At 42.4% G+C, this 12,891-nt stretch overlaps 1 protein-coding gene across 2 annotated transcripts in view; it reads right to left on the bottom strand.

Moving 5' to 3' along the window:
• LOC119449051 (uncharacterized) overlaps positions 1-12,891 on the bottom strand; it is a 118,453-nt gene that overhangs the window by 15,555 nt on the left and 90,007 nt on the right. For both annotated transcript variants that reach the window (XM_049666216.1, XM_049666217.1), the window contains one exon: positions 7,531-7,675. In XM_049666216.1, the coding sequence (XP_049522173.1) occupies positions 7,531-7,675 (145 nt within the window). The remainder of the gene's footprint in view (positions 1-7,530; positions 7,676-12,891) is intronic.

Genomic DNA, 12,891 nt, shown 5'->3' with positions numbered 1-12,891 from the left:
GGGCACTACTGTTGGCCACACCTCAACGGAAAGTAGCCTTTTAATTAGATTTTGGAAACTTGAGCTCGCGGCTTCAATTTTAATACTCTGATACATGTAAAACGGTGGACTGGTATGATTGAAGTTTGTCGCATTTGAGAGAGAAGGGCAAATTCTAGCTACTCTATGAAGGCGAATTTTGACTTCACACGTAGACTTTTTCTACAGAAACTGCTGCAAGTTCGCATGTCTCGAAAAACAAAACAACGCAGTTTACGAACTAATAACTCTGCGCCAAAAGCAGATAACGCGAGTTCTGCAAACTTGGTGTGTTGGAGCACCTCAAGCTGACCGGCATTATATGAGTTCTTGGATAAAGTGATACTTTTACCATGTTTCCGAGAGATTTGTATTAGTCCTATTAAGAAATTAGTGATTTATTACACATAAGTATTGTATACATCACTTTTATTCGCTTTAGGTGTATTATTAGGTGAACTTTGTACAATTGTGGCATCGTTTCTTGTGGTTGGCTTATAAATATTTCAGGATTTTTACATAGTGCATGATTCCTACAACGTTTGCGAAGATTTAGCCAAGTCCTAATAACAAACTAGCAACCTATTACACAGCAATATTCACTACATAAAATATATGCGCTTTATATGCCATATTAGGTATTTTTTACGCAATTGTGCTGTTTATTGTACTGCTTACTTGTAAACCTGATACTTGGGGTATCTTTTAACACGAAAGTGTTTTATGCCGGGGTCCACCAAGACTTCACTGACGTATTTCCGTCACGGAAATACGTCACACGAACATACACGAACATAATACAAAGAAAGAAACCAGAAGAAAAAGTTCCACAAACATGCAAAATTTGGAAATCGAACCCACGACCTCTCGGTCCGCGACGATAGATCGCCGAGCGTTTAACCCATTGCGCCACAAACGCATTTGCAGAGAGCTACACAGATGCGCCTTATATATCTAACACTCCTCCGTGTACCCGCGCTCTTGCTCGGGGCGGTGCCGCCGCCTACGAGCAGAAAAGAGAAGTACTGCATTATGACACTAACGCGCACCGACAGTGAACGCTTCGGTGGTCTCAGCACTACGACGCCTCGATGCCAGCATTCGAAGGGACGCTGGCATCAAGAAGCACTACCAACGCCACCTAGGTGGCGTTCACCGTACTCAGCACAGCGGAGCGTGGCCTCCGCAATTAGCTCTGAAAATGTTTCTGAAGTTGATCGCGGAGGCTGCAATTACGACGCGCTGTACGCGCTGATTTGACTCGGTGACGATTCAGTTACGTGCTTTGTCTTGCGCGTTGTATTAGTGTGTCAGTTACGTGCTTCGTCTTTCGCGTTGTGCTAGCGTGTGCAGCGTAGTGCAGCTTCCATATGCACGACGGTTGCTCATGGTCATCGACGTTGGTAGTCGTGATGGAGGAGACGTGCCACCAGGCGTCAGCGTGGGTGCATCAACGCCTAAGGGCGCTTTAGCCACAAAACACCAATAGACATTATATATCAATGTGCAATAAACATTACACTACTTCTGTGAAGACACGTTTCACTTTCGTGTTCTACACCGATTCCTATATAAGAGGGATCAACCACATTTTTTTCATATAATGTTTTATAAAAATGATTGCATTGCATGAACTGAAAATGCACTTTCAGGAATCATCATCATCAGCCTATATTAATGCCCACTGCAGGATGAAGGCCTCTCCCTGTGATCTCCAATTATCCCTGTCTTACGCTAGCTGATTCCAACTTGCGCCTGCAAATGTCCTAACTCCATCAGCCCAACTACTTTTTTGCCATCCTCGACTGCGTTTCCCTTCTCTTGGTATCCGTTATGTAACTCTAAAGGTCCACCGGTTATCCATCTTACGCATTACATGGCCTGCCCAGGTCCATTTGTTCCCTCTTAATGTCAACTTGAATATCGGCTATCCCCGTTCGCTCTCTGATCCACACCCCTCTCTTCTCGTCTCTTAATGTTAGGCCTAAGATTTTTTGTTTCATCGCTTTTTGTGTGGTCCTTAACTTGTTCTCGAGCTTCTTTGTTAACCTCCAAGTTTCTGCCTCATATGTTAGCACCAGTAGAATGCAATGAAGGTGCACTTTTTTTTTCAACGACAGTGGTAAGCTGGCAGTCAGGATTTGGCAATACCTGCCGTCTGCACTCCAACCCAATTTTATTCTTCTGTGAATTTCTTTCTCATGATCAGGGTCTCCTGGGAGTAATTGAATTAGACAAACGTACTCCTTTACAGACTCTAGAAGCTGACTGGCGATCCTAAATTCTTCTTCCCTTGCAAGGCTATTGAACGTTACCTTTGTTTTCTACATATTAATCTTCAACCCCAGGCTTACACTTTCTCGGTTACCGTCCTCAATCATTTGCCTTACTCCGTCCCCCTTTTTGCTGAATAGGACAATGCCATCTGCAAACCGAAGATTGCTGAGATATCCGCCGTTGATCCTCAGTTCTAAGCCTTCGCAGTCTAAAAGCTTGAATACTTCTTCTAAGCATGCAGTGAATAGCATTGGGGAGACTTTGTCTCCTTGCCTGACCCCTTTCATGATAGGTAACTTTCTGCTTTTCTTCTGGAGGACCAAGGTTGCTGTGCAATCCTGGTAGATGTTTGCCAAGAATTGCACAGCAACCTTGGTTCTTCCTGGAATACGCAGACTTTAAGTGCTCCTTTTGAATGCGACGCACATAATCAAAATATGTGTAGTCGCTGCCAAAATAAATTATTTACCGGTTGCGCGAATTCAGATGTCAGGTCCGTACTAACGCTTGCTTCTAAGGAGGAAAATTTATTATTGCGCTCATTCTCTTGATATTCGAAATAGCTGAAAATATTATCCGGCAGTGCATTTATAAAAGCCACGCATTCATAGCATCGTATTTTTGAGGTTGCAAGATTCGTTGCGAAGGCTCAGCGACTGCGATGACTTACACGAGTCTTTACGGTAACAACGCTGTTATCACAATTTTCGCGCGCTTTATCACAGTAAGTCTCTTTTCCGTGAATATCGCATCAATGCAGCTTAGTGTATTTTTCAGCGATTTCATCAGCCATTTAAAGCGCAACAATTGCTTTCTCACGCACTAACCTGTAACGTTATCGCCCACTACGTTTGTCAATATAACATATTAAACTACCGACGGACAATGTATCTGTCATTAACTAGGATGTCATTGTTAACGATTTCCAACTTTTTATAAATGCGTCCTAAGTTGTGTTGAATGCTTATTTGCATATAATACTTTTTCCTTTATGTAATTATCCCACGGTATATTACCAATGTTCTCTTTCTTGCATGCTCGCTGTTGTAACTGACTCCCCCACTAATATAATGTACTCCGGTGTTCCACAAGGATCTGTGCTGGATACAATTTTTTTTCTAAAATTTTTCAACTACATTCATTTTCATGTTGAACCTGATGTAACAATAAGGCTATTTGCAGATGGCTGCGTCATCTACACCACAGTACGGACGATTAACGACCAGATACGACGTAATTCCTCCTTAGCTAAAATTGCCAGATGGTGTCAAGAATGGGGAAGGGAAATTAATGTAGAAAAAACTCCATCCAAGCATAGAACTCGAAAAAAGGTACCCTTGAAATTGCGTATCATCTAATGGGATTACATGTAACACAAGCCGACACAGTTAAAGACTTGCGTGTTACCATCACGAACAGGTTAAAATGGGATGTTCACATTAAATAGACGTGCACAACAGCATATAGACTGCTTGGATACCTTCGCAGGAAACTTGCACTGGCACCTTCCAAAGTTAGGCTAGCAAGTTATAAGGCCCTTGTACGGCCAATCCTTGAATACGGCACTAATGTCTGGAATCCGCACTAAATCTACCTTCTTAATCAACTGGAGTGAATTCAAAATAAAGCTTTCCGGTTTGTGTATTCGCGCGTATTCACGTCACGTCCGCATAACCGCACTACGCAAGAGGGCAAATATTGGAACTTTGGCAATTCGCCGCCTCGTTGCTGCCTCAATGTTTCTTTACCTTCTTTGTCATGACAGCATTCATGTAAGCAAACATGAACACCTAAAACCACCATACCAGCGCTCAGCCAGAACAAACCACGACAAGAGTATCAGGCCATTTATCTCACGCTGTAACACATTCAAGTATTCCTTTTTTCCGTCAGTCATAGAATCATGGAATAAACTGCCACGCGACATTGTGTCCTCAGAATCTGTCAACGCAGTTCCTGTCAAGATTGAAAAAACTTTTGATCAAAAAGTTGCGCCGTTGTAGAAAAAGAAAAAGGAAAAGCGCCGCTCACGGAGTGTATGTTTTCCATGTGTATGCTGCTCGCAGTTCTTTTTAGTGTATGCTTTTACTGTGTACGCCGCTTGCAGTTCTTGTTCCGAACTTAGTGTCTAATGTGTCCGCTTTCCTGTTAGTTTGTACTATTTATGAGTTTCTATTTTGTGATCATTTTTTAAAATGATGTACTCTTAGTAATCTGCATTTTTTGTTATTTTTGTTCCCACTCATGTCAGTGAAGGCTTACAGTATTAATAAAGTAAAATAAAAAATAATGTCCGACTATAATATACGTAACGCCAGAGAAAGTAAATAAATACGTATGATCAATACTAATGCAAGTGTGGCCGGCGTACGATATTTCGCAATTAATGTGACCTCGTAATGGTAAATAATACATCGAGTGTAAAATCGTCCCAGCATGTAAGTACTAACAGCTCGGGACTTTTGGGAATAGATATTTTTGATGATGGTGAGATATCGCGCGCTGATCTTTGAAAAAAAAAATAACGTGGCGGAAATATGCGCTAAGCACAGTTAACTTATGGAGGTTGAATTTCGCTACATCGATAAAACAGAAGAATTTGAGGGCTTATTCCAATATAATGTCAAAGTAATAGCCCCTATTTCAACCAGCTCCTAATGCAGCCAAAAATCCAAATTTATTTTGAGAGCCACTCTCTTCGTACTAGAAAACGCAAATCTTAAGAAAAAGAGCTGCAAGAAATTTCTTTGCAGCATTGTACAAAACTTTGAGAAACCACGCAACCGCGACTCTACGTTGTGAGAAACATGACGATGAAGCTCTTTGTGTAAACAGGAATGAGCCTGCTAGAATTCGCAAGATATTTCCAGGAAAGATGCGCTCGGTAGAATGAAAGAACATTCGATCTCAGAACAAATGGCTGGTGTATTGCGCTTAAATATTTCTGCAGCGTTTTATATGCAGTGGCTCAACATATCAAATGTGCCCGGCCATAGTACTATCCCTCATGAAGGGAAACGTTAACACTTGAATTATAAAGGCCGATTGTCTTGCTTAAAACGTTGTACAAAAATACCAGCAATGCACTTTTGTATACGATGCGAGCAACACTTGATTAAAATCAATGATTACAAGGTTAGTTGGGCAGTAATAATAAACAACTGATCTCATTTACGTCATCGATCATGTAATTTAGAAGTCAGTCGAATCTAATAGCCGTATATATGTAGCTTTCGAGCAGTACAAAAATGCGTTTGATTCAGTTGAAATACCAGTGGCTATAGAGGCATTTCTTAGTCTAAATGGTGAGGAAGCATATGTGAATATCTTAGAAAATACGTACAAAGATTACTCCGCACCATAGTTCTTCGCGAGAAAGGTGCAAAAATACATAAGTGACTCCGGAACGGAATGGAACCTTTTCAGTGCTGAATGCTTAGTTAAAGTATTCAAGCTACTAGACAATGAATATTTTAGCGTGAGGATCAAGGGGAATCATCTCAGCAACAATCGATTTGCAGATGACGTTGTCGTGTTTGGCAAAGCTGCAGGTGGCTTGCTGAGAGTGATGCAACCCCTTGTCTAACAAAACCTAAAAATAAGTGTAAAGAACAATTTGAAGAATAAGGTACACAGTGTTTACCAGCCTGTCAAGAGGTCAATAATACGTTAATTGTCGTCAACCCTCAGAAGCTGCATGCGATTACTTATACCCGGAGCAATTATCTAGAGGTTTTCTGTTTATTGAGAAGCAAATTTGCTGAAAATAAATAACATGGCCTTCTAGAGTATAAGGTAGCCATTTACAATTAAACACCAGCAGCTGTTGCCTTGAAAAGGAAAAAAGGCAGTGATTTCTGCACGTGCTAAAACCTGGCAGACATTTCGAGATTAAATAAGAAACTTGAAAAGAAGCAATGGACCACGTTATTAGTGATGGAAGGGCAAGTTATACGCGTAACGCTAACACAAATGAAGACAGCAGTCCGGATTAGAGACCAATTGAGGGCAGCTAATTTTCTGGTTGCATATGCAGAAGAAATAAAGTTGAACAGGTCCTATTTAAGATGATTCGCAGATAGCTAGTGATCTATTAGAATAAAAAATGACCATCAATATGAGCCATACAATGGCTATGATGTTACACATTTGTATGGTGTAATGAATTGATCCTTGCAGGTGTAGCGTGCCGTCAGCTGGCGTAATACGAAGGTAATGGTAGGTCGCGTGAAGGCGCCGTCCTTTTGACGCTGCATTAGCATAAATTAGTCTTGTGCTACTTATTATACTAATAATGTATGAATAGGCACTTCACCTGTGGACTCCAAGGATAATTTCATAGCTTCCAAATCTTCTATGAAGCGGTGAATGCGTGCACCACTTTTTCCAATATTTTAAATTATATTTCCTGGACGTGAAAGGAGCCTTTGTCAATGTCTCTCATCATGCAGTGTTAAAGACCGTCCAAGATACGCACTGTGGCGAAGGAATATACCGCTGCGTACAAAACTTCCTGACCAGCAGAACAGCGACAGTGGCGCTGGGCAGCCTGAAATCGGACAAGTATGAGATGGCGAACAAAGGAACTCCGAAAGGCTCTGTCATCTCGCCTCTCCTTTTTAATATAGCCATGCTGAAACTACCAAATATATTGAACGGAATATAGGGGGAGAAGACACGCCCTCTATGCCGATGACATCACCATCTGGACCCCCAAGAACCCAACAGGATGCACTTCAAGAAGTGGTTGTGGTGATACCTCAAGTATAATATGGTATGGGGATGTGTCGGAAAACATGGCAACATAGACACTCACATACTAACTGAAGAGCAGTGGGAGGCCAAGCTATCAGACCCGAACCCAAATACACAGCGCAGCCTCATCGAACGGGCATGGGAGATGGCCCGCGGCTACCTGGAATAAGGAGGCCGCCTACCTAGGGCACAGACTGCGCTTGCTCATAATAAAAGTTATTCTCTCACTCTTCCAAAGGTCAAATTACGTACACGTAAAAGCTGCAGTTGGCGGGAAGCGCGACAAGCAATCAGGAATCTTTTAATGCTACAGCATTGCACTCTTAAAGGCGAAGCTTAAGTGTCCTTCAAATTTTTCATGAGTGTGCCTCTTTGGGCGCAAGCAGAAAAGAGACATCTTTTTTTCTGGAATCAAAATGTACGAAACTATGAAATGCATTTTGGATGTGGCTGGAAAAGAAAATGTACTTCGTAACACACCCGATTTTCCCCAGCCATCGCCTTCGAAGAACTCGGCAGTCTCTTCGGGATGCTTGTAGTAGCCACGCATCACCGTCGGACCACGAAACCAAATCTCACCGGTTTGGTTGGGTCCGAGTATCTTGCAGGATATGGGGTCGACGACCTGTCAACAGAGTAATGCGGGATATGAGTTGTGCATCTAAACCTCTACCGTCATCCCAGTGGTAAAAAAAAGAACGTTCGCCCATAACAACAACTGATACCACTCCATCGGCAATAAAAGTGTTCTACACGCGTTTTCTGTACAATGAAGAATTAATTCATTGGCGGCAATTCAGATAAATATAATTGCTGAGAAAACGTCGCCTAATTTGAATATTAGAGTGTTTGGTCTTCTTTAAAGTGCTTATTTATTACTTTTCTTTTCACGTCATGCTCACCGAAGCATGAGGTGAAACGACAAATAATAAATAAGACATTAAAAAAGAAAACCGACGTTTTGTTTATTTTGGTAGGAAGTTCGGCTTAGTTACTTGCCGACTTATAGGCATACCGACAATTGCACAAGAGCCGGTGGCCTCTGAGTACACCGTCGTTAGTGCGAAAGTGGGGAAATGTATTGCCTCGCCACGTAAAACAGCAAAGTGACCACGATTAGTGAGCCGGCGAGATGTACAAAGACATAATGGGCCGTTGACTATCATGAAAGGTACTAAGAAAAAGGGACTACCACGAGATTGCTGAGCAAGCGGTGCTGCAACCCTATCATACATGCCGTTTGCTAAGGGTGCATACTAAGATATTATTTTTTTTCCTTGAGCAAAATATTGATGAAACACAATGTTTAGCGGCAAGGGATTATTGTCATTGGCAAATCCATCACTTCGTTTAGTTTTTAAGCAGAACGTATTACACATATAGCTTATGGAAGAACCTCGAAATTTTGCAATCGCCCATCTCGAACTACACTCTAAAAAAAGCTTACACCCCTTGGATCGTATCTCGTCCCCAAACATTATTGGTCAGCTGTCTTCTCCGCATTTCCTTTCTTTTACGCTGCGAGCCCGGTGCTTCCTACACACTAAACACAAATAATCCCAGATGGGAGTAAATGCCTCGTCGCCTAGCGCATTGCCGAATGAGAGTTTAATATACTCTAGTCATATGGAGTTTTAGTTAACTCCATCTCTCACAAGAGTTTTCATGGTGTTAAAATAAGAGTAAATATTACGTCATTTCTCTTGGCTGTTATTACGGTGTTCCAATTGGAGTGAATATTACTTCATTCCCGGAGGGGGTTTTTAGGTATCCTAATTGGAGTGAATATTACTTCATTTCTTGAGGGAGTCTTTAAGTGTTTAAATTGGATTAAATATTACTTCAATTCTTGAGGGAGTCTTTAAGTGTTTAAATTGGAGTGAATATTACTTCATTTCTGGAAAGTGTTCTGGAGGTGTAGCAAATAGACTAAATAGTAATCCATTTCTGAAGACAGTTTCTTGAGATCCTGCTACATTATTTAAAGTTTTTTTTCCTGCAATGAATTGAAGTAGCAGCTTTCGTGCCGTGGCTTTACGACATTTATTAATGACTGATGAAGTACTGCAGATGTTATGTTTTGTGCCGGTAACAACCTTTACTGTAGCTTATTTTGTTTTCCACCTTCCTAGTTTGATTTTGAATGTATTTATGATGCTTCACTCGAGACTAATATAGAATTCAATTATAGTAACAGAGTTTATCTACCCACTTAATTAACTGCCCTTTCTCGGCTAGTCAACTCTGTTCAATACCATAAATCGAAACGCGAATTCAGCATAAATAAAACGACCGCATTTGCGCGTTTACGTACGCGAGAGTATGTGACATTGATAAGATTCAAGTTGGCACGACGATTTTTCTTCATACCATTAATACTTGACAGGAGTACATTCTCGCCTATGTATTTCTTGTTAGAATTTCAACGCACGTTATGATTTAATGAAGAAAATAAAATGCAGTTTTCCGAGCGGTACAAAGTATATTTTATTATCGGTAGGCATTACATCACACGGGAGGCAAAACATAGAGGGAAACACAGTATTTGAGGAAAATTACGCGTAATAAGAGCACGTTGCTTGAAATTATACATATCAATTAACATTAATATAAAGGATATACCATACATCAGCAAGGCCAAGAGTCCAACATAACGCACATTCAATAAACAAACGCCCACGACAACAACACATTGGAGATGTACTGATAAAAGGAAGCGTGGACAACGTTGAATGACAGAACGATGCGCAGCGAACTGTAACAACAATTTAATTACTCGAGTGAACCATATAGACTATCGCTCTCCTTAACTTGGCGCGAACCACATTTAAAACAAGACATGTAATCCACTTACAAAAAAAGAAAGAAAAACAGCTTAACACGGCAGCCGACCTACACACTTTTGCAAATGGTGTTTACTCAATATGTGGCATTGTGAGAAGTCCGTAGATAATCCCGCACTTCAAAACGGGATGGAGCTGGAGTCTGTCTAAATCATTAAAGACAGAAATCAACAAGTGAGCACGCCCAAACGACACGTACAGAAAATTTGACTGCCTAATCGACGTGCAAGTTAACGATCGCGCCCATTGACCATACCACTTTTAGGGTGCCTGAATGGTATCCTCCTCGCCGGGAGAGGGAGAACACGCAGGCACGCTAGCCACAATGGACACGCCGCATTCCGGTGGGGTTAGTGTCCAGGAAACCTGCCAAACGCGCATCGGAGTGACGAGAGACGACGATTGTTCTCGCCTCCCCAAATTACTTGCAGTCCCCATGCTTAGCGTCGCCTTGGAATTAGTGTCGTCTGTGCCTGCCTGCGCGCTGACCGATGTCAAAACCCCACAAGCAAGCGTATGCAAGCGCTGCTGCAACAAAACTATATGCACACGGACACATATGAAAGCTTTCATGCGTAAGATTTCTCGAAAAATCAGCGACGTACACGCACAGTAAAACCGCACGCGCTCACATACGCGCACATACACTCAAGCAAAGTGCGCACGCGCCCTTTCCGACCGCACTCACACCTAAGCACAGACACGCTATTTATTCGTCATAATATCTGCCCACATTGTATTATTCTAATAGCATTCTCAGCTTGAAGCGAGTTGCTAAAGAAAGCGGTAGCGCCACATTAGAGGCACCTCCTTCGATACGTGTAACATGCAACGCGACGGCCGAAACGTTCAGGCTCACCTCGTTCATGCAGCATCGCCCGCCATTCTCGAACAATATTATTCTTGCATGCTGCAAACAAGGCGTCCATTGGAGCACAAGTAAACGCCACAACTCCGAATGCAAATACCACTAGCTAGCTACATCGCGCACGAAAAATCGTTTCAACACGTTTCACCTGAGGTGACTGATACGAGGTTGGCTCCGCTGGATGAGGCTCGGCGGGCGTGCATGAATGACATTGCGGCTGCCAGGCCTAGCGCAGGCGTCGATGGATGTTAGGCCTAAAATCGCGTCTTCATGCCGTCGTCCACGAGGCGGTCAGAATCTCCGTCGTGTGCGGCGTGCTGAGGAAGACATCGAGATGTCGTTGCTGCCGTGATGACGCCAAAGGCTTGTAGAAACGGCCGCTGATTATACAAAGTAGTATCCATGAGTTGAAGTGCACGAAAGAAGAAAATATTGTAGAGCCGTAAAGGACCCCACTAGGCCTTGTATGCGATTGCCGCTCTAGCCACGATTTTACTCCATTTACATATGAGATTTCTCGTGAGGGAGAAAACTGCATTTTAAAACCGATTTTAGTACACCTTTGAATGTTGAGAATGAATTCACGTTTTTATATTGAGTACGTTCCCGCTGATGAAATAAGATTTGGCGCGGAGGAGCTTAAAAAGGTTGCGCGTGGTACCTCTTACCAATGCTGCCTGTAAGTTGTGTTTACAGTGCACGGAGAAAATACATTTTCACTCCATTTCACGGCACAATGTTTTGGCATTGATAAACTCCATTTTGTAAATGGAGTGATATCAGGTCATTCCGTTTTTTTACTGCATCATTTCGGGACGGAGGTAAAATCATGGTTTTATGTTGTTTTTTTACTCCATGGGGATGTATGAGCGATGTAGTTTCAAAAGGTATTAAACCATAAAAACCCCCATTCGGGTTCATTTGTGTTTACAGTGTAGTCACGAAAGGCTTGCGCGTTATCAGCGTGACGCAGCATTCTCGGCAGGAAAGTTGCGAGCCCTGTGCTTTCAAGAAAGGAAATGCAAGCAAGGCAGATAACGATTATTGTTTGGGGACAAGATACAATCCAAGGGGTGTAGACTTTTTTTTAGAGTGTAGCTATAGGAGGGCAATTAAAACACCTGCATATGATGGGTAAGCAAACGTGCAGCGCGAACCGATGTTTAGGCAATAATAGTAGCAATAAAATGACAGTTAAACAATGCGCCGACACAAACAAACGAGGCGGCTACAGTTCTTTCTACGGAGCGACGAGTTTGCCAATATGACTGAAATTGTCATCGACTTAGTGCCTAGTGCCAAGTATCACGTCCTCTTGGTGGAGGATAGCTTGCTGAGCACGAGATCGCGCTATCGAATCCCGGCCGCGGCGGCCGCATTCCGATGGAGGCGAAATGCAAAAACGCACGTGTGCTTGCGTTGTAGTGCACGTTAAAGAACCCCAGGTGGTAAAAATTAATCCGGAGCCCTCCACTACGGCGGGCCGCATAATCAGAACTGGTTTTGGCACGTAAAAGCCCAGAAAGGAGAAGGAGGATTGCTTTCACATTTGTAAACGCACGCAATCCAATTGTATCCTTAATCGATGATCATTCTTTGATGAGCAAAACTCTGTGCAACATAATCATGATTTATTACATAATTAAATGCCGATAGTGAGAGATAGTACATTCTACCCGAATTTTGTCACTGTAAAACTGCATACACAGAACGCAGTGCTTTTAGGCAGCAATGTACACTGCAACTTCACATCGCACAAGTTAGCAAGAAAGACAAAATAAACAAAAATGGCGAAGATTGTACTAGGCCGCGCAAAGCTCAAGACACAGCGAAGCTGTCCGATTGATTGCGTCTCTTAGTTGTAGCTAGGTTATCCTTCTCTCTTTATTTCTCTCGCTTTCTTTCTTTCTCTCTCTTTCTGTATTTCTTTCTCTCTTTCTTTCTCGCTCTCTCTTCTCTCTCTCTCGCAAAGGAAATTGTGTTGAAATCGTCAGTACAATGCAACCATATGGTTCCCATAAATGCACGCTCTGCAAGCGTGGGTGTATAGCGCAGTTGCATGGCGTGGTTGCATGGCCTAGGGAAGAAGAAGAAGCCGGTTCGAACGGCCATGTCTGCGATGAGCTCTGC

This window comes from Dermacentor silvarum, chromosome 4, assembly GCF_013339745.2.
Source record: "Dermacentor silvarum isolate Dsil-2018 chromosome 4, BIME_Dsil_1.4, whole genome shotgun sequence".
In the NCBI taxonomy this organism is placed as follows: domain Eukaryota; kingdom Metazoa; phylum Arthropoda; class Arachnida; order Ixodida; family Ixodidae; genus Dermacentor; species Dermacentor silvarum.
This window is presented reverse-complemented; position numbering and strand designations above follow the sequence as displayed.